Source organism: Vipera ursinii, assembly GCF_947247035.1.
Source record: "Vipera ursinii genome assembly, chromosome: 2".
NCBI lineage: Eukaryota > Metazoa > Chordata > Lepidosauria > Squamata > Viperidae > Vipera > Vipera ursinii.
In genome coordinates, this window is record NC_139513.1 from 242030527 (window position 1) to 242057331 (window position 26805).

Sequence of the window (26805 nt, forward strand, 5' to 3'; positions counted from 1 at the left end):
ACGTTGAAATCCCTCATCTCCTCCCCCTTCCCGCCCTTCCTCCAATTCTCTCCTTCTCTCCCACTGCTTCATTCCAGACTTCAGCGAAAGCGAGGACGAGGCGAAGGCTGCTGCTCCTCCCCAAGCCCATCTCACTGCGAAAGAGAGCACGGGGAGGAAAAGAAAGAGAACGAGGTGGGACTCCCTATCTTTGGGCTGAGCGCAAAAATAACTCGGAGGTCAGTAGCTGGGAAAAGAAAAGAGGAAAGCTGCCAACTGCTACTTTTGAACCTGACAGAATAACAGGCTTTGGAAGGGAGCTTGGAGCGCGCTCTCCTTTCCCCCAGTCCGGCAGTGTCGTCGAGTGGAGTTCCCGCCTCGCTTGTCGAGAGACCCACGCCGTCGCCATGCGCCTCAATTCCCGGACTCCGCTTCTCCTGGGCCTTGCCCAGCTGCAAGCGTGCTTCTTCTGGAGTTGCCTTCTGTGGCCGCCGGCGGACGGCATGCCCCCGAGGAATCCAGCGCCACCCCCCCCTCCCGCCGTGTGGAGACAGCGGATTCAATGGGAGAACAACGGGCAGGTGTACAGCCTCCTCAGCGTCGGCTCCCAGTATCAACCCGCGCGGCCTAGGCTGAGCCAGGAGCCCGCGCGAGGCGGCCACGTTTTGCTCCTCAGGGGCAACGGCACTTCTCCTCGCAGGGCGCCGGCAACCGCCGCAGGCGGAGACGCCCCCGCCACCCGAAAACCGGAGGCGCGGTACTGGTTCCAAGCCGGTTACCGGCAACCGTCCGGCAGAAACGGCACGGACGGGACCCGCAGGGCCGAAGGTAGCGCCAGCTCCCGAAGCCGAGCGCAAGGGAGCCCCGCGGAGAGCGCCCCCGCCAGGGCGAGCAACGAGACTGGCTTTTCTCTAAGCAATCTCCGGCAGCCGCCCCGCGGAGATGTCATGGTGGGGGACGATCCCTACAACCCGTACAAGTACACGGACGACAACCCTTATTATAACTACCACGATACCTATGAACGGCCCCCTCAGAGAGGCCGCTACCGGCCGGGCTACGGCACCGGCTATTTTCAATACGGTAAGGGCGCGCATTGCAACCAGGCGGTGGGGCAGGTTTGCCTTGGCTTTGCGGTCGCCCGCGGCTTTAAAAAAAAAAAGGAACGAGGGCCAAGAGTTGCACGTCTGCTCTAAGGCAGCGTTTCCCAACCTTAGGAACTTGAAGATGCGTGGACTTCAACTCCCAGAATTCCCCAGCCAGCTATGCTGGCTGGGGAATTCTGGGAGTTGAAGTCCACGCATCTTCAAGTTCCTAAGGTTGGGAAACGCTGCTCTAAGGAAGCTATTTAATGTCTGCCTGCAGATAACTGAATTAGCCGCTTAAGTCCGTCGCGGTGGCCCTCCAAAAAGCGAGCTCCCCACCCCACCCCCCAGATCCAACCCAGCCGCGTGGCAAGGCCCTCCCTTCCCGGCAGTCTGCGGGATTTCACCTCGGCCAGCCCCACATCCGCTGACCACCATCTGGTCCCAAGTCTCCCCCCTCGCCCGGTAGTCGGTGGGGAAAACTTGCGCTAGAAAAGAAGATGTCGTGAGAGTGAAGTAATGCGAAACCACTAACCCCCCCCCCCCTCCCGATGCTGGGGGCTATGAAGAGAGAAAGGCAGAGACCCCTCCTTTTTCTAGAGCAGCGACAATTCGGAGGTGGAATTTTTGAACGAGGAAAAAAAGTTGTAATTATTAGCGGTGGTTCATTTTTCTTAGCTGGATTCCAATGCTTTTTTGCATATACATTCATTAGAACTTAAATCAGCTTGCCCTTGACTTTAGATGCGACCATTCCGTGGCAAGAAGAAAGCTTTGTAGGTATGGTAGTCAAGGTTATTATTTCAAGTGCTTGCTATCTGGAGGGGACCCAGTCAAACTTGAAAAGTAGTAATGTAAGTTTAGATAAGAACACTCAAATTCAAGATAGGCTGCTTTGGCATCGTTTTGAGGCTCCTGTTTGGTTGTAATTGAGTTAATGTCGCCGACTTAACGGATGTTCACGGCCTTTTGTTTGAGAATATCTATTGTTGCCTAAGACAACAAGCATAATTTATTGTTCTAGGCACATTTCTGGTATCAGACAAACTTACTGTTTTCATCAGCTGGTGGCCTTATGAGAAAAATGCCTTTAAGATACATAAGAAAAATATTTTACAGGATCATATGTGGTATAATAGTTTCAATCTGGAAGACACGTATTGAAATGTTTCTTTTGATCTTCTGAAAAGTGATTTTTGGTTTTATTAAATGACCATGTGTATAGGTTCCCAGAGGGACGCGGTGGCTCAGTGGGTTAGGATGCTGAGCTTGTTCTAGGCACATTTCTGGTATCAGACAAACTTACTGTTTTCATCAGCTGGTGGCCTTATGAGAAAAATATTTTACAGGATCATATGTGGTATAATAGTTTCAATCTGGAAGACACGTTGTATTTAAATGTTTCTTTTGATCTTCTGAAAAGTGATTTTTGGTCTTATTAAATGACCATGTGTATAGGTTCCCAGAGGGACGTGGTGGCTCAGTGGGTTAGGATGCTGAGCTTGTCGGTCAGAAGGTCGGCAGTTTGGTGGGTCGAATCCCGAGTGCCGCGTAACAGAGTGAGCGCCTGTTACTCGTCCCAGCTTCTACCAACCTAGCAGTTTGAAAGCACGTAAAAATGCAAGTAGAAAAATAGGGACCACTACGGTGGGAAGGTAACAGCGTTCCGTGCGCCTTTGGCGTCTAGTCATGCCGGCCACATGACCACAGAGAAGTCCTCGGACAAGCGCTGGCTCTTCGGCTTTGAAACGGAGATGAGCACCGGGCCCCTAGAGTTGGAAACAACTAGCACGCATGTGCGGGAGAACCTTTACCTTTACCTTATAGGTTCCCAATTTGTCATACCATGACTAGAAACTGCAACTTTGCTGCCTTTTTCAGGAGTGAAATTTGCCAAAATTGTCTCGGCCTGATCTATTTTTTGTATATTTGTGTGTGATTTAATGCCCTGCAGGGTTGCCAGATTTAGTGCCAGATCCTTATTACATCCAAGCAGCTACTTATGTCCAAAAGACATCTATGTACAACCTGAGGTGTGCTGCTGAAGAGAATTGCCTCGCTAGGTAAGTACAGGGATGGCTTTGATTTCATATGCTCATAAAATATCTGTTGGTTAGAAAGTCTTTCCCAATCAGAAAAATCTACAGATTTGGGGGGAATACAACTCCCAGTATCCCAATCTTTCCCCATGTTGACTGGGAATTCTAGTAATCCTTACATATTTGGAGAATGCTAGATTGAAGAAGGCTAAACTACAGAATACAGGTTTATAAGCAAATTAACTTTCTGAGGCACATATTGTTTGAACATTATCGTTTTGTGTCCAGGATACATTACCAAAGATTTTGAATTGCACTGGTAACGTAACAAGAGGGAAATAGACATGTTTTCAGTAGAATTTAAGCAGTCGAGAAAATTCCTTTACTATTCCAATTCATAAAACATACTGTTTTTATTAATGTCTGCTGAAAGCTTGATGACCAAGCTACACAAGGTTTCCATGCCCTGATTGTTTAGGAATTATTTTCATACTAGGATCTGTTTTTCATTAATCCAGAGCTTTATTAATTTTTGAAAAGAAGGATTTTATTGAGCGCATTGCTTTGTATGCAACAGAACAAAGTGGTTTTTAAATTGCTGTTTGATTATTGTAATTTCCAGTGTATTTATCAGCTATCTCCCTACTCTAATCTATTTTTAACTCATTGCTTTTCAGCATCTAGATTAATTGATAATCAGATACCAAATCACAATCAGTGCAATTCATTTCATAATGAAGCTGTAATCGAATGCATACATGTGGAAGTAAGTTATATTAAATGCAGTGGGGCTTTCATAAACATGCATTAGGATAAAGCTATAAGATGATAATACATCTTAGAAGAAGTCCTTCAGAACAAAGCACCTCTCACGAATAAAGATAATATATATGTGTCCCAGGATAATGTTACAGGATCCAGTCTAAGTCGGTCACCAGGACCAAAGGTTTACTCTTCCAAGCTGACAAGGGGCTTCCCTATTGATTTCTCAGGCTTCAATTGTTTCACTGGCTAGTTTTGTCCCTGCTCGCCCAACATTCACAGTAGGTATGAAATTAAATGCATGTCCTTGTTCATTGCAATGTGAGGCTACCAATAAGTTCAAGTCTCATTTGTAGTCGCAGTGAACAAGGACATTCAATTTCACAATTACTTTGATAGTTGTGTGAGCAGGGACAAAAGATAGCCAGAGAAATGATTGAAGCCTGGGAAACGGGCCCCTTGTCAGTCAGTAGGAATGCTGATCTACCACCAGTCTATCAACATAGGAGCTGAGGGCGCAGTGGCACAAGAAAATAATAACTTAATAGCCATTGATCAATACTCCAATTAAAAACACAAAAGCAGGAGCCATATAAATACAAGAACAGCCCAGTGCACATATTCTGGAGAGAGAGAGGGTACCCTGATCTGGCACGAGCCCCAAAGCTTGGAGGAATAAACCTTTGGCCCTGGTGGCTAACTTAGATTGGATCTTGCAAAGTACCTCTCTCGGAAGCTTGAAGTAGTTGTGCCCTCTACAAGGTTTGTGCTGCAAGTTTGAAAGCTGTGTCCAGTTGTTTGCATATTAATGTGCCTGGAGATACAACTGCTAAGCAAAAATCATGTGCCTGTAGAGAGCTACAGTTTGTAGGCACACAGATGAAAAAAACACCAAGGACAGTTTCCAAAGCAGACAACAAGGTTTGAAAGGATGTTGCTGCTTAAACACTAAAAAGCTTCAATTTGTGAAGCACTGCTTTTGGATCCTTTGCATAGACTTAATATGAGGGAGAGAGAAAGAGATTTGAAATTAAGCCCAATTGAACTGGATGAGACTTGCTTCCAGTAGACATGTTGCAAGCTAATTTATGAACAGAGCTACAACCTACACGTGATTGGTTCATGTTTGACCATAGCAATTGTAAAAAAATATCCATTAACATTTAAAGTTATATGAACGAAGGCGAATATATGTGTCCCAGGATAATGTTGCAGGATCCAATCTGGGTCGGTCACCGGGACCAGAGATTTAGTCTTCCAAGCTTTGGGACTCGTGCTGGGGCCCATCCTCGGGGAACTGGAGAGAACTTCTAGGGAGACGTTCCCCGTGGATGGGCTCCAGCACAAGTCTGAAAGCTCGGAAGACACAACCTCTGGTGCCGCTGACCAACCCAGACTGTATCCTGCAACATTTAGAGCTATGTTTCAAATTGATTTTTATAACTCAAACCAATTCATTGCAATGTTAGTGTAGATTTGATTAATATTATACCTGTGGCAAGTACTTTTTCTTAAATATAGCTGTAAATCTACGGAATTAATGGAAATGGAATGAAACTATAGATAAAACTAGGAATATCACACAATTCCAGCTATTTTTTTCTGTTGAGTTTTTCTTTTAATCAGAAAAATTATTGACAAGACAAATGAATTCTGCTGAAATTGATTGGGGAAGAAAGAACTAAAGAACCAAGGGGCGTCAACAACAGAAAGAATAGGTAGAAACAAATTTGTAGAAACATTGGACTGGGTGGGTCAATAACAGAATAACAGATTTGGAAGGGACCTTGAAAGTTTCCTAGACCAAGCCCCTGCCCAAGCAGGAAATCCTATACCATTTCAGACAAATGGTTGTCCAATCTCTTCATACAAACCTCCGTTGTTGGAACACCCACAACTTCTAGAGGCAAGTCGTTCCACTGATTTAATTGTTCTCACTGTCAGGAAATTTCTCCTTAATTCTTAATTCCGTAATTTCTGAAAGAAAAAGAAAACCTTAATCAAAAGAAGAACATTAATTTGAAAAAGTATTCAAAAGAGTCCACAAGTAGAATTTGGCTGTATTTTATGTAGAACTAAATAAAATTATTAATTAAATAAAAATGGAAATATCTTTGAAGTTATGAACTCTGATACAGAAGAATTTGTTATACCGCTGAGAGTAGTTCCACGTTTCCTGTCAATGAAAGCCTGATTCAACTAAAAAATATCCATGTCTTTGTTATCTAGAAAGAATGAGAAACATCAATTAAATTGCAGTCTTTTTCTAATGTAGATATTCCATAAAAATAGTTTAGCAGCTTTAGAATCTTACAAACAGTGGATTTTCAGTGGGTTGAAAGTCCACTTGTTAATCATGTTTAAGATGGACCATTGAAACTAATGGGATTTATGTTAGTCCTGATCAACTTGACTCTCCATTGTTTTCACTGATAAAAGCTGCATTAAACATTGATGAATTCCAGGAGGATGTATTCAACTACACGAAAGTATAAATGTGACATTTTAAACTAAGAGCTACTTTTTAAACTATTTCACTCTTTTCATATGCATATTCTTGCAGCTCAGCTTATAGATCAGATGTTAGAGACTATGATAACCGAGTACTTCTGAGATTTCCGCAGAGAGTGAAAAATCAAGGTACATCTGATTTCTTACCAAGCCGACCACGATACTCATGGGAATGGCACAGCTGTCATCAGTGAGTGAAGTGTTCAGTACGGTACTTTTAAATTATGTTTGTTTTTATCCGTTCCACTCTTCTTGCTGCTGCTGTGTGAAAAACATCAAAGGATAATTTGGAGCAAGCATGAGCCTGCATATCATACTTGTTTGCCCTCCTTATGTCTTTTCCTGGGTTGCACTGTAAATTCAGAAAAGTTGCACCTTCTTTAAGGAATTATCAATAGATTAGAATGATAGTGCACCCATCTTCTCTGAATAACCATTTTCCTTTGATTTATAATTCAATTATGGTGTATTTTAGATATCAAAATGAATTGCTTAGTTTAATATATAAAAATGGTGCATAATTTGGGTGTAAACATAATACTAGAATATCAAAAATAAGTAGCACCATAATGTTTGCATAAACTTTAATAATCAAATTTAATTGAAAAGAAAGGTTGAATTAGATTTAAATATTGGAATGGAGGCATTATTGGGTAAAGGTATCTAATGTGGAGTCCTGTGTAAACATGAATTATCTGCATATAAAAATACTGCAGAGATAACAGTTAACTTCCTTTTTTTATGAAAACACTAGTAAAAAATCAGAATATAGCTTTTGGTCCTTACCTTCTAGTTGGCAATCTTTATGACTTTAGATCATTAAAGTGATATTCATTTTGTAGTGTATGTGATTTCATTTTCTATTCAATATCTCAGGGTTCCTCAACCTGATGCTTTTTAGATACACCAGAACTAGAAAGAATTCCCAGCCAGAGTAAGAAGAATATATGTGGCCTGGGATTTCTAGTATTTGCAATTCCAAAATGCCTAGGAGATACCTGATTACGGGACTCTGAGATTTGGACCATCAAATCTGGGCTGCAAAAATCCAGGTGACAATTAAAGGCCAGTAAAAAGGTATAGCTAACCAGATTTTTGTAGCTTGATATAATGGCCATAAACAGCAATAGCACAGTTAATGGAAAATGGTGGACCACTAGTTTATGAAATGACAATAGAACTACAGTGTACAAAACAAAAAACAAACAAAAAAAAATTTTTGTTTGTAGAAACAGAAGATATATGTAGAACCAGAAGATAAACCAAGAGACCTTAATTTTAATTTATTTTGCATACCGTATTTTTCCATGTATAAGACGCCATTTTTTCCTGCAAACACCCCGTTCAAAAATCAGGTGCGTCTTATACAAGTGGAGTGTCTTATACATGGAAAAATAATGGTAACCTCGGCAGCCTAGGGCATGCCTGTGTGGGTTGCCATGCTGCCTGGTGCAGGTGTCAAGCCCCTGTGGGCTTGCCACTACCGGGGGTGGGGGGAGGGGGCAAGATTGTCAGCCGGCCAAACCTCCAGATTTGCCAGCTCAGCTGTTTTGCGCTCCGCTGAATAGCTGATCGGTGTGGAGAAACTCACATGCCAGAGCGTTTTATACAAGGTTGCGTCTTATAGATGGAAAAATATGGTATTTACTATGTCCGTTATAAAAAAAAACATTTCATAAAGAGAAGGATCTTGAATTTATGAGAATAACACAAATATTTTTAGTTGGATACATTGTTAAAACAAGACTAATAGTGGGTGATTCTACTTTCTGTATTTAGCCCCTTAATTAATCTAATAGGAAAATTGGAAATAACATTTGTCTATTTGGATTTTAAACAAACAATATAAGACCACTTTCTTAAAAACTATATTTTATTATAATCATTGGAATTTTATTATGTAGACAATAGTATCACTGGGCTTCAAAATATTTACCTAACAGATCTAAATAATGCAATATTTAAAATTCAGGGAAACATTATTTTGGCCATAGCCTTGTTGGGCCAAATTATTATTAAGGTATTAATTCCTGATACAATGGGTTAAAGAGATGTTGTTTGTTAATTTATTAACAGACATTATCATAGCATGGATGAATTCAGTCACTATGACTTACTTGAAGCAAGCTCACATAGGAGAGTAGCTGAAGGACACAAAGCAAGTTTTTGTCTTGAAGACACTTCTTGTGACTATGGATACTATAGGCGATTTGCATGTACAGCCCATACACAGGTAAGGTGTAGTTATTAATATTGCTGCTCTTCAAATAGACTTTAGATTAATATCAGTTATCATTTTCTATTTATGAAACTGCATTACAAAGAAGTACATCATGAACAGTTTTACATCTTTTGATTTAGTTTTAAAATGCTTAATCTATCAAGAAAATAGTTAGGAATAGAGTCAGTGAAAGCTGATATTTAAGTTCCTTTAGGAATGGTGAGTAACATCTTTCCAATCTATTGCCAGTAGAATAACTCCTACAGATAGTTTTCACTTTATGATTAGTTGTTTTATGACTAAAATTACGGCAGCCATGATATTTGTGTGTGATGGGATGCAAATCATCCCTGGCTGTCATAAAATGGTTGCGCTTTTGCCCCTAGGATCACATGACTATATGTTGGGTGGGTCAGCTTTATGATTGGTCACAGCATTCTACGGTCACATGACTGGGATTCACAATGTTGTTTGCTAGTTTCTGACATTATTTGCTGTTTCCAACAAAAAAAAACTCCCATTAACAACTAGCTACCAGCTACATTTGCTTAATGACCGCTGTATTTGCTGAGCAATCTCCACAAAAAAGGCTTGGAAAATTACTTCCAGTCATATGAGAACCCCAACTTATGAGTGCAATGAGTTACAACCATCTTTCCAGGCTCAATTCAATACATTCAATAAACTAACTCAATTATGGTAATACAGTTAAGTCCAGGACTACTAGTAACCTTAACAGAATAGTACAAAGAATTCTAATAATCAGAATAGAGCTGGAAGGGATAATGGAGGTCTTCTAGTCCAGCCCCCTGCTCAAGTAGGAGTTTCCATATCATTTCAGACAAGTGGCTATCCAGTCTCCTCTTATCTATGAAGAATTGCTCTGGGGATCTTAGTGTTAAGTTTTCTTAAAAATGGGCAACAGTTCTTGATAATCTTCCCTCAAAATAAAGAATGAGAATAAAAATTCTAACACTGCATAATTATGAACCTAATCTTGATTAATCTGTTGCCTTTTGGGATACAGCTCTAGTATATAGCAATAGTTTGTAAATGAATTGTTTTACTCACTTGAAATATGTAATGCAAATAATCAAGATCATTAAAATCATAATGATTTTGAAGTAAATTTCATTTCCAGGTTGCTATTAATTTTCATTGATTATAACATCAGATTAAATTGAGTATAATCATGTTCAAATTTAGCAATTTCTTTCCTTAAAAAAATTTCAATTTAATGTTGATATATAGTATTATATCAGTAATTATAGATCCTTTTCAAAGGTTTATTGCATTTTAAAGCTTGGTACAGAGAATTACTTAACTCAGTTTTTCTCAACCTTGGCAACTTTACCCCATCCAGCGAATCGGAAATGATATGAAAGAAGTCTGCACAAGAGCAGTATTCTTGGTTTTTACGATTTGTTTAAGCTGCTGAATTTTTTGAAACTTCCACATAAGCCTGAAAAAGAGATGTGGCTATTGCTTTAATTTTAATGAGCAGATTTGCTAAGATTAACTTTTGCTCACTTCTCTTGGTGCATTGGTTTAAAGGAAATGTCAACATTATCATCAGCTTCGGCTTGTATCTTTCTGCCCTTAGTGTTATGAATCATTTAGTTAAAGTATATACTCAATACTCTAGCAGTGTTTCATGAATATTTTTTATTAAATATTAATTTAAATAATCAAATTATAATATGTATTACAAATAAGTAGCACAGGGCCAGTTTGGTGTAGTGGTGAAGGCATCAGGCTAGAAACCAGGAGACAATGATTTCTAGTTCTGCCCTAGGAACAAAGCCAAGTCACAAACTGACCCTGGGCCAGGCACTTAATTTCAGCCCTCAGGCCTAGGAAGTTAGCCATGGGAAACCACTTCCAAAAACTTGCCAAGAAAATAGTAAGGGTCTGAATGGAAGAAACAGCAAAGATCATATTCTTATATCATCTACATGAAACTAGATGTATATTTGCAAAAATCTAATAGTTATGCTTCAACATTACCTAAATTTTAGAAGTAATAGCATTAATAGTGAACATACCACTATTAATGCTATTATTTGATTCAGATTCAGATTTCTTGTATTAAGAGTCCTGTTCAGGTGAAAATTACTGACATTCTCTCTTCTATTATTTTGACTTGGCTATAGATGTATCCTCCTGTTCTTACATACATTTTTCAGCAGCATTACTTCAGTTTTTCCATAGCTAATAGAACTGTATTGCATCATAATAAATTTCAGCACTGTCCTTGACTATATTCTGATTGACATGGCTTAAAGCATATTAAGTCTGGATGCAACTGGCAATATTTAGTCTCTGCAGCATCTATCTCACAGCTACAAATAAGTAACCAACTGTATCAAGCCTTAAATATAGTATCATACTTTGAATTTTTTAAAGAATTTATCTTCATCTCATTTTAAGATAATCATTATAAAAACCTTCATTTTATGAAGCATTTTCCTCAGCAATTACTGAAAACTGCAGTCTGATTCCAAATCTAAAAATACATTCAGCTGCCAGCATTTAATATACCCATGACCTTCCTTTCCATAGCCAAGACTGTTGTTGCCAAATGACACATAGTCTATGACTAAACATTATACATTTACTAGAACCAGGCAAGATATCACTTAGAATAATTTCATAGTAGAGAAAGGGATAGATCTTGTATATTGGAAATTGTGAAGATTATATTTGTAGCTTAAATGGAGCTATCGTCTTAAGGTATTCAAGCATCGTAGCAGTTAAGAGGACAGCAACATAAGAATTTGTTTTACTGGCTTATTCCAATGGATGTCACTGTTTGCTTTTAGACCAGCCTATGGGAAGTATTAGACTTTAAATACTTCAAGAAGAAAAATTTGCCAGCATTTGAAGATAGTTGAAGGCTTCAGATATGGCAAAAATAGACCAATAATCTTTACAGAAGAAAAGTTACTATATATTCTCCAAGTAATATATGTCTATTGTACTGTATTTGTAAATGGTTATTCTCTCAGGTTTTTGTTTAAAAAATCAGTATTACATTTCTAGGGGCTGAGTCCTGGTTGTTATGATACCTACAATGCTGATATAGATTGCCAGTGGATTGATATTACAGATGTTAAACCTGGAAATTACATTTTAAAGGTAATCAAATTTCATTAATTAAAAAGCCCAAACATGTTTAGGATTATATGAAACCTGTAAAGTATAGCATGTATTTCTTTTGTAGGTTAGCGTCAACCCGAGTTACTTGGTACCAGAATCAGACTATTCGAACAACATTGTACGTTGTGATATCCGCTATACAGGCCATCATGCATATGCCTCTGGGTGTTCAATTTCTCCGTAAGTTCTTTCTCGTTTGTTTCTAGTATTTTGCAGTAGTACTAGTAAAATGTAGCATGAAGATAAAAGTGCATTGTAATGATAGGAAGCATATAAAGTATTTTTTAATGAAATTGTCAGACACAATGTTCAACTAAAGTTATGTGCTATACTTCTATAAGGGATTTGTGTACTCTTTTTCCTTCCCATGCAATGGCTATTCTTTTAAGTAGAATTCTGCATCAATCTTATACAAATTTTCACACAAGCCAGGAACTTTTTTGAGCTACCTATTATTCAAATTACCCTTCCTTAAACAATTGCCTTATTACTTTTGAATTTACAGTAAAGTAAAATATTTTGTAAAACGAACTGTCATCTAATATGTGGAGGATATCAGGTTGAGAATACTAACTTTCTAGCCAAAGCCTCCCTCCCCCAAAAATGTTCGGGTATGATTGAGAATTACATTCATTTTAAAAGTAAAATATTTATTGTCCTCAATAAAGTGGAAGTTGTTTTAAGAAGAGGCTTAAAAGCGTAGCCTATTGGGGCTGTACATCATTGTGAATTAATTTATAAAAGAGATGTATCTGCTTTCAGGGATATGACTTGGATGAAACCAGGAAACAGATACAGCCATTTTGAAAGGTTGCTACTTTTGCAAGCCATATTTATGGAACTGAATCCTTACAAAGTAGGGCTGTGCAGTACTTCAGATTCAGTTCCCAAAAGGTTTTGCAGAGTACCTGAGACTTGTCTGTAACTTTTTAAAGCAGCTAGATGTTTTCCATCCAGTTGCTGTGCAGAAATACATGCAATCCTGGGAAAAGACATGGCTGCTTCAGAGATTTGCAGATAGGTGTTACATTCTGAGTCCCTATATGCTCTGGAGTACTATTATGATTTTCTATCTGGAACTGGGCCTATGTCTGCCTGTATTTATACTTGTTTTGGTTTCATGTTAAATCCATTCTATTATAAAACTGAAATTGCTTAACTTTCATTTTTTCCATAAATCTGTCTAATCGAGTGGCCTAGAATGAACCTAGAATAATGCCAGATTGGATTTTGTTTGCCAAAGCATGATACTCAAATTGGATTGTTTATGAAATACTTCTGTAGAAATTCTGTTTTGAACGTTTAAAGGGATTAATACTTCCCAACTGCTGCATGAATTTTACAAACAGCTGCTTTTATTCCTAGCACACACTGACAAATTCCTAATAGTAGCTGATCTATTTAAAATATAGATTATCATCACAATTATAACCCACTTTGACTTCCCCAGCTCAGAATCATGTAAATATATCTTAAAGTAGAACACCTGTGTAGTTATTAGGAAATTTAGTATTTTCTATTTTCCAACATGCCTATATCTGAAGAGTTTGTCATGCTTCTCGGTATAAATATTTAAGTAGCTACCTAACCATGGCATTTGCACATCTCAAATTTGGTATTAATCTTTCAGTAACTGAGATGATTTATAACAATGTAACTTTTGCCATAATCTCTCTGGAGCCATTTTCTCTATTGTTTCCCTTTATTCTTTAATTTGCATTCAAGAATTCAGCATTTGGCATCTACCAATATTGTCGCTACATGCTATTTATCAAATAACAAATTGAATTTCACTGTCAGTTTGAAGCAACGGTTGGTTTACAGAATCAATGGAGGGACCATACTTTTTTGCTGCAGTCCAAGCTAATGCAGTCCAGTTCTATTAGCAGGACTGTGATAATTTGACATTTTTGACATCTCAAAATTAAAGTTTAAACACGGGAAATTATTTTGAAAGAAGATAAACTTCCTTTGGAATCAGATTTTTTTAATGGAAAGAGCAAATGTCTTCTCAGACTACTTAGGTTAGTTACAAAAGATTTACACAAATGGATATTAAGTATGGGAAAAGCATTCAAAAGTGCTTGGTGAAGAACATTAGCACAAACCTAGATGTGTTTTAAGTACTGCAGCTGCATTCTTTAGGTTTGTTTTACTTTCAAAAGCTGTTGCTGTCTGTGCTATTGGTCCCTGCAGAATGTACAGGTAGTCCCTGACTTACAACAGTTCACTTAATGACCATTCAAAGTTACAACTGGACTGAACAAAATGACTTGTGACCATTTTTCACACTTAGGACCACTGCAGCACCCCCATGGTCACGTGATCAAAATTCAGAGGCTTGGCAACTGACTGATACTCATGACGGTTGCATTGTCCCGGGGACATGTGATTGCCTTTTCTAATCTTCTGACAAGCAAAGTCAATGGGGAAGCCAGATTCGCTTAACAACTGTGATACTAACTTAACAGCTACAGTGATTCTCTTAGCAACTGGGGCAAGCAAGGTTGTAAAATGGGGCAAAACTCATTTAATAACTATCTCACTTAGCGACAGAAATGTTGGGCTCAATTGTGGTCGAAGGTCGAGGACTACCTGTGTATGCATGCACAGACAAGCAGAGATAGCCTTTAAAGCAGCTCTGAAAGCCTCCTAAAAGATACTACTACATTACTCCTTCCTGCTTTTAGGAAGGGTGTTTCATTTGTGCCAGTACAGTGAGCTATCTGTTTAGTGCTTCTGTCTGCAGTGTTTATAAAAACAGTTTAAACAAAAGACAATTACCTAATAAGAGTAGGCAGATTAGCTGAAATCCAATTCAGATTAATAATCCTGTTTGAATTTTTGAGTTGACTCGTCAGTTTTAATTGGAATAATGTGTATATAATCAGAAATCATTTGAATTTTCAGATTGAATTGTCTTGATTAAAATAATATTCTGATGACTCAATCAAATCTCATCCAAATTGAATTTCTAAACTGAAATTTACCATATTCCTAATAGCTAACAATAGTTACTGTATTTTTAAAATTGTTATTTGTAATGCAGAATTCTGTTCCTAATAATAAACTTGTCTTTTTTTTCTGTAGATACTAAGATGAAAGAAAATTGGTTTACTGATACCCAAGGTTTGGAGATGCAATTATTTTATAAACTGAATAGGATGTAAACACTTTTGAAAAATGAGAAGGACCAGAATATATACAAAGAATTTTAATCTGACTCTGAAGTCTTAAGAACTTCTTCAAAACGAATTGCTTGTTTGATTAAGCTATCCAGCTTTTGAAACCAGTGAGACAATGGTACTCTATAGAAAGAATAATGAATTCTAAAGGAAGTTAACCTACTTATATAAATAACTTTCCCATTGACTACTGGAAATCAGTATAATATCTGAAAGTGCTTTTTAGAAATATAAAGGGTGCTAGCATAGGCAGATACTCAAAGAACTGTTTTCAGTTTCATTGGATGGTTCAGGCACGTCTAATGGGAGTTCAAACGTTTATGTTTAAATAGCAATAGGCCCATTGCTTCATAGTATCATGAAAGTTCTAAAATCTTTGCAATATTTTTTTGTTACCAACAGTCAATGGTACTAGTATCCAAATAGTATGGATTATAGAATAATTTCATAGTTCTTTGATATGCAGTCATGTAATATTGATTGTGAAGAGTATAGGAAGGAACTGTAGTTGTGGAACAAATTGGTAGGGAAGATGAAGCTTCCACAAATACCAAAGCTTCATTTTTTTTGTCTAATAGATATACAAAAGTAGGCTTCATTTTAAAGGACAAATTTACAATGCTTAAACACCCAATTGCGTACAGAATGATTCTATTTTTAAAGCATTAGCAGGCAAATAACCTTAAACCAAAAAGTATATCAATATTTTAAAACACCACATTTGTCTACTTCCAGTGCTTCCTGCAGACCGCTTTGCATTTTCTCCCCTTCCTTTCCCTCAACTGGAAAGTTTCAATTACAGATGTTGGAAAGATTTTGAATTACAGATGTTTAGAAACCACTTCTCATGAATTGGACTTGGATAACAGATTGAAAATGATATATGCTCACCAGAAAAAAAAGTTCATAAGCTTGATGCTTTTATGTTGTGTTCCATTATAAAATCTAGTTTCTAGCTACATGGAAAAAAAAACATTCAGGTGAAGTCATAAAATGAGCCTTACCCAGATTTGTCTCTGCACCTCATGAATATACAAGAAAATGTTCTTTTAAAGTGTTTGCTTAGGAAATCAAAATGATTTATTTTATACATATACGCAAGCACAGATGTGCTCATATAGATATACTCAAACCTGCAAGCACCTGCATCAACCAGGTATTATACAGACTTGGGAATAAAGTTGCAGTTCAGATTTCTACTTGGGATATTATGTAGACCAAACCAAATTTGAACCACCGTTAACTGTACTAAGGAATAGTAGATCAACTTACTGATAAAACAGGTTGAAATTTTTCCTCAAAATGGATATATAAATCCTCATTCACTGAATCATCTTGACAGAATTCTTAAATTGTGATATACATGATGTTATATGACATGTAACATTTGGAATAAATGAAATATTTTTTGTGGAAAGATTTTATAGTTAGAATCCCAAACATTTGGGTGCTTTTTAACTTTCATTGTCCAATTGTGGTGAGTTTCCCTTCCATTCTAAAGCAAATTTCCCCAAATCTGCTCTGGAACACCTACGACACTGTATTGACAAAAATTAGCAATTTACCTTCATCCAATGAGCACTATAATTTGTTCCATCCTTTTAGATTAAGCATTTATTCTATCTTAAAGCAATGTGCCCACAAGTCTGTGTGGACAAAATCACAAGATTGGATCCTTCGTATCTACCTGGCAAGGCCTCCTTATCTATTTAATGGATGTTGAACTGCCAGTCCTGATCATATTCTCAACCACACATTAACATATGTTGCACTATCATGTCAACCACTTGAATTGTTTATACCTAAGCTCCTGTTTAAAAAAAAACAACCCAGATTTTTGTAGCAAGGAACTGTAACTGGTGTTGTGACATCAGTAACTACTACAGTCCCTCAGGAAAGTTGCTGATCTCTCTAGTAATGTAAGAGATAGTTGGCCTGACAATTGAGTAACTGCAATACAGGATCACAATGTAAAAGATGCATTATTTCTTATGATAAAACCATATTTTCATATATAAACGTAGAATAACTGTTATTTATTATGTGAACAGAAGGGGTGTGTAGAATCCAGAAAAGGGCCTGAACAGAAAAGGATACTATTTTGTGAAGGATGCTGTAATTTAAGAATTTTTGTTCACCTTAAATAATGAAGTAGAATTCCTAAATCATAAGGAATATTTCTTTCTTATCAACTTGGAAGAAACGCTGAATGTGGTAAAGATCACAGGAGTGTTCCACATAGTGAGGTTGACCCATCTATATGACTTTTACTAAAAACAGAAACCTTGCTGTGCCAAATACTTAATGATGCACTACATTAAAATATTTTTTTAAATGACAAATTAATAATGGAAATTTATATACATTCCTATCACTTCAAGCTGGATATAACTAAAGTGCTATATTCATTTCGTTAAAAGTGGTCTATCCTGTGCTTTTCAACACAACAAATATTTTCACATTCTACAAATTACAAAGGTGCTTATATATTTAACTTGAACTGAAAAAAGTAAATATCTTATTTTCTCAAGAATCTTACTTTAAAATCTAAACATCTTTCTATGAAGTAATTTATAATTAATCATACACTTAACATTGTATTCTTCACAGAACTTCCATATTCTTATACTGTTTGCAAATTTATGTGAAAAATGACAAATAAAAATGTTTCAAACGCTCAAAGTCTCCTCTAGTTTCAACCAAAATGTAGTCTAGATCTTTAATAAGTTAAATCTTTTATGTCTATGATCTGGCATTCTTTTATGGAGAGACATTTCAAATCTCTTAATAAAAATATATAAGACTGCACAAGATATGGTGAAGAAGGAATAGGAGCTCAGTGGTTTGGATGTGAAAACAGGTTGTGATCCACGTATTACTGGTGAATTTATATCTGCTAGATGGTTCTGGATTGTACAGACATTTCTTTAAACCAAGCAGTGTTTGCATTTCTTTGAATGCAAGTAGCATTAAATGGTTACATTTCATCCCAACAGATCTCATAAGGTTAAAAACTCACTTGTCTTGCTATCTTACCAATGTTGCTGCCTCACATAAAAGTATAGTTTCTACATCTATTTTTATTTTGGTACTTTATATGGAAATACTGCATAGATGTGCATACATGAACATTTTTATAGAGACTCTTCATCTACATCCTACTTAATTAGAAAAAAAAAACCAATTTCTGTTAATATAAACTAAGCATATTTTGGAATGGTTCCAAACTACTGTATAATGCTATTACAATTACCTTAACCATCTTAATATTACATTCTAAGGAAAAGTATCTCCAGATTGAATTTAACACCTGGGGACTTCATGAATACAGCCATGTTATTTCCTTCACAATGATATGAACATGGTTACTTTCTTCTGCCAGGATGCATTTGATCTTGTAGCCTAGTTTACAGCCCTGAATGTCTCAATTATTAACCACGACCTAATTCTAATTTGCTTTTCAAGATCATCCATGATTGGCTAGCTGCTATCTGGGCTCCAAGCACCATTTCAGACAAATCATTCAACAGTTGACAAATGGGATTTGAGGGTCCCCCCCCCACTTTGGATGTATTATTAAAAGGTAGATTGCTGCTTAAACCTACTTGTGCTGTTTTTGTCCCCAAAACTGCACTTCCTTTTTTCAGCAGCATGAGTTCTGAGGATTTAATGAATCCCGTTGGCCCTTAAACCTAGGAGAGTCAGTTTGGTGTAGTGGTTGTGATATTGAACCAGAAATGACAAAAACCTAGATTCATCACCAGTCATGGAAACTCAATGATTTTTGGGCAGGCAATCTTGCAATCTAATCAACTGCACAGAATTCTTATGGAGAATACAGAAGGAAGTCCAACAAACACCACTCAAAATCATACTGCTGGATAATCTCACTCAGATGTTTCATGTAGATATTACAGAATAAGGAGAGTATATCGAGCTGTGAGGAACTCCACAAAGAAGAGGCTCTGGGATAAATTTTTCCCTTCTCATAAATACCAGTTGGAACCATTCTTAATCCCCTCATACTGTCATAATACTGAAAGCTACTGAGAGGTTGAAAATAATATAGATGGACACATCATACCCTTCTACCAGAGGTTATCCATAATTGTGATCAATTCTGTCTGTCCTGTACCCAAGCATGCAACCTGAGTGGAAGGGGTCCAGATAATTTGTTTCCTTGAGTTTCTCTGAGCTTATAGCACAACTACCTTGTCAATAGAGAGGATGAAAGTTATCCCATATAGTCTAGCAATGGTATTTTGAGGAAGGAGAGGACTACCTTATTTTTCAGTGTTTGTGGGACCACCTCTCAAGGCTACTGCCTGGATCTAACTACATGTCAATAATCCCACATGATTTCTAGAGCCCAGCTTCACAGGTAGGATCTCCCATTTGGAGATGCAGTGGAGGCAGTGCCTCTGAAAGCCTCCAGAGTATTCCAGATAACCATAGTTATTCTACCACCCATTCTAGAATACTTGATTAATATCATACCAATTGTGTTCAGTAGCAGCAGCCGCTGAAATCCCAGGCCTCTTAAAAATATGCCTGGGAATTGAGGTAGAATACAGGGCTCCAGAATGCAGAACAGAAAACAAGATCATGTTCCCCAAAATAACTTTTCATAATGGTGGTAAAATAGCTACAGTAGTAGCCAAAATTGTGCAAATCGTTTGGAAAAAATGTAGAGATGCCACATTTGGTTAAGTTTCCACCAATTTTTCTTCTAATTTATAACTGTAGCCTTGTTCACTTAATAATACTATTTTACATCGCTTTCTGGGCAATCAGTCAACTCTTTGCACCATTACTTTAATTTTATTACGTTTTACAAGCTCACTAAATGAAAGAAAAAAAACCCCAACCAACTTGATAGCGATCACATAACACACTGACAAATGTCCTCCTCTCAGCTTCAGTACATGACATCAATAACTGGATCCTACTGTGATCTGATAGGCTCACTGCCAAAACAAGATGACACCTGATTGGCTCTCTAAATACTCATGCTCATTGGCTACAATCAGATGAAGGAAAGCTACCTAATATCAACCTAAGCAAGCTGTGCTTCCTTTTTCTGGTTGTTTGGCTATAACTTTTCATAGAATACAGTACAGATAATTGAACAAACTTCGTTGCATTACATTCTTGATTAAATTATCTTTCCATTGATATATAATTTTATGATACTACTCCAAAAAAAAGTAGTGTTATTAGCCATCAAACCTCAAAAATACACTTTTTCTAAAAGGTTGCCCCAATTTTGGCCACTACTGTATAGTTCTAAATGAAGATTGCATTGCAGACACCAGCCCAACCAGCAATAGAGGCACCAGCCCACCTCATCTTCTAGGAGCCCATAGTGGTTGGCTATCAAAGTTTCCAGCTCCCCAAGGTGCCCTATTGCCATTCCTCAAGGATATCCATTACTGTCTAATCTTCCATAGCCACCTTCACCTGCAAAGGCACATCATGCCTTCTCCAGTGGTATAAACAAATTCTTTGTTGCATTATGCTGCCAGTTGCCAAACAGTTCATTAGTACAATAAAGGCAGAGGCCCAATTCTGCCATTTCAACTGGTACTCTGGGGAATTCAAACATTATTTCCAATACAGCAGGAGGCCAACAATGAAGCATTTCTTGCTTTAGTTACTTGTTGCTGAAAGTCCCAAAATAGGGCAAAGCCTGTCTTGGCTCAACTGAGGCACCGTTCTCTTTCTGATCTGTCAAAATAGGGGAAACCTATTTGGGAGATCCCTCAATCTGTTCCTGCTCACTGCAATCCTCCTTCAATATATTAAAGCCAACAAAAGCAACACCAACAGGTTTTTTTTCACCAATTACAAAAAATGCAACACCTTAATAATCTGCAAATTATGCATAGCATAGAGCATTTTCAAATTTGTTTCAGATAGCAAAAATTAAAAAAAATATATTTTTATAACTGGTTTCCACTGAAGATTTTATTTAGTATAAAAGTTTACTTAGTATAAAAGATAACTGACTGCATAATATCCAATATAAGAAAGTAAAAGAGAATAAAAGTTACAATTATAGTAACCAGCTACTGGAGGTAAACTAGTTATTATATATAGACCATCTACACTAAATATATATTAAATATATTTCAAATAATGTACACTAGCAATCCAACATTTAGGATTACTTCCTTAATAGTTGTGTAATAGAGGGCTTTTCAACCAGTGGTACGAGTACCACCTGTGGTACATTGGCACCTGGCAGGTGGTACGCAACCATCCTAGAAAAGTAACGGGAGGGGAATGAGCTGAACCGGTGGTAGCACCGCAGAAGCCTAAACGAGAGGTGGCTGGAGCTGCAGGGCTGTCAGGGCTCAGCAGAAGTGCCAGGATCAGCTCCAGGCTCCAGCTGGAGCTCGGCACTGATCCTGGCACTTCTGCTGAGCCCAGAAGAAGCACCGATCAGCTGGAATGTTGCAGCATCTCCAGGGTCTTGTGATTTACATTCAGATGCTTGGCAACTGATTCATATTTATGACGGTCACAGTGTCCCAGGGTCATGTGAAGTGACCAAAACCTGCTGCAACCATCCAGCAGACCGGGGTGGGGAATAAAAACCAAACACCCCCCCCACCCCCCGCTGCCAATCAACAAATGCTCACAACAATGAAAACCTCGGACAGGAGGAAGAGTGCCACCGGGCAGGCAGGCAGGTGTCTTACTCAGCTGTGGCTTGGGGGGGCACTTTTTTCAGTGCCATTGTAACTTCAAACAGTCACTAAGCGAACTGTTGTAAGTCGAGGACTACCTGTACTTCATCACTTTTTCCTTTTTTTTTTTTTGGTCATCAAGTGTTTGACACCTTGCTAGGTGACTGGTGGTACTCGGATGTTGCCATATCCTAAAAGTGGTACAATGGGTGAAAAGGTTGAAAAGCCCTGGTGTAATAAGTAACTATTCCTCAATAGTTGCACAAAATGTAAGCAACTATCTGCAGCCTACATTTTCTTAATCAATCAACTCTAGATAAGTGTAGATGTAATATTTTTAAATGGAAATACTTTATATTCTCAAAATGTTAAAAGGCCAAATAAAAGCATTGTTGTGTTCCATTTCAATTTTCATTTGGAAACTATTCTACCACTACCATGGTTTTACATCTATATCCATTTAGAAGAATCATTTTCTGAATATTTCACAAATTTTCTGTCAAGCACCCTCCAGTTTTAAAGTTTACAGTGTTTAATCAGGCCATCACCTATTCACTCAACTTGTTCAGGAAATAGTAACTAAACAGAAAGGCTACATTTCATGCCATAAATGAAGCAATGTGGTATTTTAAATTATAGATTTATTATTTCAAAGGTAAAGTCTACTTTCATAAGATCCATCAATTATTCTTCAGACTGCATATATGTTTCTGTTTCATATCCATGACTACAGGAAAGAAACTGGTGGATAGGAGCTAAATGGAAACAAACAAAGCCATCAAAACATTCTGCAACCAAAATCAACCTTGCAGCTGAATTAGCATTTAAATGCATATTACCAAACATATTGCTACAATGAAGGTGGAATAAATAAGAACCCACTGTCTTCTTAGTTTTAATTTAGCTATTTAGAGATTCCTTGCAGATCATCAGCAATGGGTTTTAGAAGATTCAAAACATTATCTGTGAAGGATTTCTACAGGTTGATTCACAGCCCAGATTCATTCCACTGATCTTTTAATGCAAGATCTCTATAGGTTCACCTGAAAATATGTTTGCTAAAAAACAGGAATGTTGCGCAATGAAAAATTATTTTTCCTCAAAGTCTGCTTCACACATTTGCTGCAAGATTGTCAATATGCAACACTGCAGAAACAGCTAAAAATCAGTGATGCTATCTTTAAAAAGAAAATTCTAATCTTCAAATTTAATTTTTTTCCCTTGGAATGCTGTAATTTGAGATATTTGCTCTCGCATTTTTCTGCTAGCTTCCCATGATGGATGAAGAGGTTGCTGTGGAGGGCTCCTCTTAATAGTATATTTCACTGCCGAACTTTTAGGCATCCGTTTCTGTGGGTGAGTTTTTTCAAAAGCTGTGCAAAAATTAACAAAGAATAAAGTGTAAATAACTCAATCAGTTATTTACTCAATCAGTTATTCATTCAAGTTTAGTTGTGTAACAATTCCAAAATTTAGAACGATTTTATTCTCAGAAAGATTCAATGTCATTTCCAATAACCTTCATTGAAGGGAGATTCTCAAAAGATCCCCTTTCAATAGAGATTGTCAATGTGATGGAGAAATAATTGAAATATTATTTTAGTGTTCTCCCTACACAGACATTCACCAAGATTATCATCTCCATTCTTTACTTAATACCCTGGCCATTCTGATTTCTCTTACTTTAAGTTGTTATTGTCAGACAAATCAGATTTTATTTCCTTGATTATGGCTAAGTACTATTATACAGTTTGTACAGTATGCCATATTTTTTCCTGAGTCCTCTTAGATATTTCAGATTTTTTTTTGTTTTTATCCTAATTGTGATATTCTTGTTTTATTTGCTGTCTATGACCAAATAAAAATTGATTGATTGACTGAAAGCATAAGTAACTTTTCACATATTACAGATTATATTATGAACTGATGGTAAACCACATTTGTATATTTATTAAGCAGAAACAACTTTAATATTGTTAAACACATCCCAGTTTTTAGACTATTAAACATACTAATACTGAGAAATTCAAAACCCATGGTGAATAAAAACATTATATAATTAATGTAAAGCTACATTTCATTCTCCAGGAGTCCAAACTAATGCCAAGAATATTACTTTAGTATTCTCACTTACTTGTCTTGTTTCTAGGAAGATGGGCTCTAATATTTCTAGAATAAAGAATACAAAAGTTAACAGTGAAAAAGACAATAGTTTCAAGCAAAGAACAAGCTGTTCTTTAATAATGAATTCAAAAATTGAATCTAATGTATATACATAAATGCATATTTACATAAGTGTGCTTACATGGCCAAGCTAAGTCAAGTATGACTTAATTTCTATAATGTTTCCCAAAATTAATCTAGATGCTTCTTAATCTGTTAATAGTGCTAATACTATCCAGTTTCTCTGGGTAACTTTCTATATGAAAACTGACTAACTAGGAAGGGATCATGTAAAGCAGACAGTAGGGAAAACACATAGCTTGGCCATAGATAGTAGATGCAGTATTACTTTGCTGTGGGGGAAAAACATAGAACACCAAAACACAACTCCATACAGAGCTATTTTATCTTGAATAATGCAGTACATAAATTACAGGCATGCATTTAATAACATGTTTCTATGATAGTAATTCCTTAATGCTATGTTTTTTGGGCCTAACTGGAATCTGTCTTCCCCACTATAATGCTCCTGCTGTTTCTTCTCTGGAAACTTGGTACACAAATTCAGTCCCACTGAAAATAAAGTATTTTTTTGTTGTTGTTGTCCCAAGTGCATAATTCGCTTTTGCTACATGCCACACTAAAGAGATGGGGAAAACCTCTAGGTCCTGGGCTTGAATCTCAGGTCTGAGGAGGATACTATTCTGTTACATTTCATTGTGAGAAAAAAATTAAGTTGTTTTATACTACTGTTTGACCATTTTTAAACATTGTTTCAACAAATCACTCATCAGATTTTCACTCCAAGAAACTGTTCCTACCTTTTCACAGGTTCAGGTTTTTGAGTATTGGACAATGAATAATAAAACTCAGATTCTAGTTTCCCTGCTTTTGAACCCTGATTGCTGTCTTTTGAATTTGGGTCTGTAGGCTGTGAAGTATTAGCCGTTCTCTTTTTTTTCATTCTTTTTACTTTGCCAATGAAGAAATCATCATTGTTGTTACTTTCATCGGTGCCGGAAGACTCATTATAGAACCTCTCTTCTGTACTGTCATCAAAACATTCCTCCTTTCCACTGCCCTCATTTTTATCTGCATCTTCTTCATCAGAGCCATCTACTGCTGTCTTTACAATGTGATTCAAATATACTTTTTCTTGTGAAGATTCAGTGTTTCCAGTTTGATCGTGATGAATTAATTTACCATTTTCTGTGTCAGGCACAGCAGAAGTGTATGAGGGACATTTTTTCATATTATCTGCCATTTTCTGTTTTCCACTCTCAAAATTGTGTTTTTTCCCCCTATCAATTTGTGGTTTTTCGATTGCCGTTGTTTTAGCTTGAGATTCAGCTTGTTTAAGTGTTTTGCTACTAACAGAATGCTGGGTCTCTCCAGGATGTTTATTAAGCTGCTCTTCCACTTGTTGTTCTGTTGAAGAAATAGCTCTAGCTGGTTCCTGTCTCGCATTTTTAAAATCTTCCACTGCAGCTAAAAAAAAGAAACTCAGGTTTGATTTAAAAAACAACAAGTTATATATAAGCACAGTAATAATAAAGAAGTTATAAAACAATCCTGTTATTTACAAGTTTAAGTAGTTTACATCTCCTCAAAGTCTTTATTTAATGAACTATATGTCTTTTCTACTATTATGTTACTTTCATAGCATTACTAGGGATTTTAGAGTTGGGGTGAATTCTGCTTACCTTTAATATTAGCAATTTTGGTCTTCAGTAATGGGTGAGATATCAATCTAGCAATTGCTCTGTCTCTTGCTGTAGAATTGGGCTATATTAGGAAAATGAAAAATTATGTTGAATGAGACAACATAGTAACAAAACAGAAAAGTACATAGAGATATTTGATCCTGCAAGAATGTTCCTTGAAACAAGGGTGTATTGTGAGGCTCAGCATTATGTCATGGACCTTTCAATCCCAAATTAGAGCTGCCACCTTGTTTAAGAACTGCCTATATGCCATTCAAAGTGGCAGAATACAACTTCAACCAAAAGCTGATATTCGCTTCTCTAAAGTCCCAGATCCTCCTAGAGATTTTTGTAGTGGAATGACTGGTTTCACAAGAAGGAAATAATGTGTGTTTTGCATTTGTTAAAACATCTTAAATAATTTCCCCCAAAGCATTCAAGCTACATAGTCTCTTAACACATACAAATGTAAACGCCTAAGAATCTATTGCTTGACATTTCATTGACTAAATAAATTGAACTGAATTCACTAGACCTTGTTTTTATATGTTGTATCTTTTCCATATCTTAGAAATTATTGCTGCTATATTGTGAAATATTATTGAAGCAGATGGTCATTATTTCATTCTAAAGAAAAAATGAACAGAGGGTAAAACAAATTTGCTTTCTTTAAATTTTATATCCATCTTCCAAATATGCTATTCCCAAATACATAACCATCCATACAAAGCACCAGCTTGTCTCCTCAATGAAGTGGTACCTATTTATTTATTCACATGTAACATGCTTTTGAACCACTAGGTAGGCAGAAGCTGAAACAAGGGACAGGAGCTCACCCCGCCATGCAGTGCTAGGACTTAAACCACTGGAGCAAAGACCAGCATCATTAAGCCACTGAGAAACTGCATCTCTTATAAAAACAACTGAAAGATGAAGCAGAAGAATAATTGTACCATCTTTATCCTGGCTCTATGCCCTTCCCTGAAACTTAGCTGAAAACAATCCTGACAATCTACTCAAGAACATTACCACAACAGACAAAAGCTCCTTGAAATAATTTCTGTGTATTAGCTATTCTTATTGGTCATAAAGAAACTTGCTACATGGATTTTATCCTAATGTTGAAGAAATATTTTCTTACCCTACGCATGCATCAAAGAATAATAATTGCTCACAATTCAAGCACTGTCAATAAGCTCTATAACTTTGGACCCCAGATTATTCTTATTTTTCTACTCTATGAAGATTTTATTCATGTGCATCAAGTTCAGAGTTATGATTGTGCATACTAAGATCCCCTTTTGGG

At 37.0% G+C, this 26805-nt stretch overlaps 2 protein-coding genes and 1 long non-coding RNA gene across 4 annotated transcripts in view; 1 reads left to right on the plus strand and 2 right to left on the minus strand.

Annotated features, from left to right (window-relative positions):
• The first annotated feature begins 301 nt into the window (after window positions 1–301).
• Window positions 302–12336, plus strand: LOX (lysyl oxidase). The gene is made up of 6 exons (XM_083356260.1): window positions 302–1062; window positions 3019–3127; window positions 6429–6566; window positions 8453–8609; window positions 11640–11735; window positions 11821–12336. Exons 1-6 carry the CDS (start codon window positions 387–389, stop codon window positions 11938–11940), a joined length of 1296 nt encoding a protein of 431 aa, XP_083212386.1. The 5' UTR covers window positions 302–386; the 3' UTR covers window positions 11941–12336.
• Window positions 5507–6924, minus strand: LOC310636441. Its single transcript, XR_014491721.1, has 3 exons — window positions 6524–6924; window positions 6019–6090; window positions 5507–5842 (listed from the first exon to the last, which is right to left on the minus strand). It is a non-coding gene; the product is annotated as an uncharacterized lncRNA (long non-coding RNA).
• A 9835-nt stretch (window positions 12337–22171) lies between the features above and the next one.
• SRFBP1 (serum response factor binding protein 1) overlaps window positions 22172–26805 on the minus strand; it is a 38845-nt gene continuing 34211 nt past the window's right edge. The window contains exons 4-7 of one of the 2 annotated variants that reach the window (XM_083356262.1): window positions 25500–25581; window positions 24618–25284; window positions 23768–23802; window positions 22172–23006 (exon numbers count right to left, since the gene is read on the minus strand). In XM_083356262.1, the coding sequence (XP_083212388.1) occupies window positions 22828–23006; window positions 23768–23802; window positions 24618–25284; window positions 25500–25581 (963 nt within the window). In that variant the 3' untranslated portion in view covers window positions 22172–22827. The remainder of the gene's footprint in view (window positions 23007–23767; window positions 23803–24617; window positions 25285–25499; window positions 25582–26805) is intronic. The other variant, XM_083356261.1, reaches the window with a different exon arrangement.

Excerpts from the sequence above, each read along its gene's own strand:
- LOX (XM_083356260.1), top strand. The coding sequence starts at position 387 with ATGCGCCTCAATTCCCGGACTCCGCTTCTCCTGGGCCTTGCCCAGCTG. Across the intron at positions 6,567-8,452 it reads GAATGGCACAGCTGTCATCA|ACATTATCATAGCATGGATG; the intron begins GTGAGTGAAGTG and ends ATTTATTAACAG. Across the intron at positions 11,736-11,820 it reads CTGGAAATTACATTTTAAAG|GTTAGCGTCAACCCGAGTTA; the intron begins GTAATCAAATTT and ends TTTCTTTTGTAG.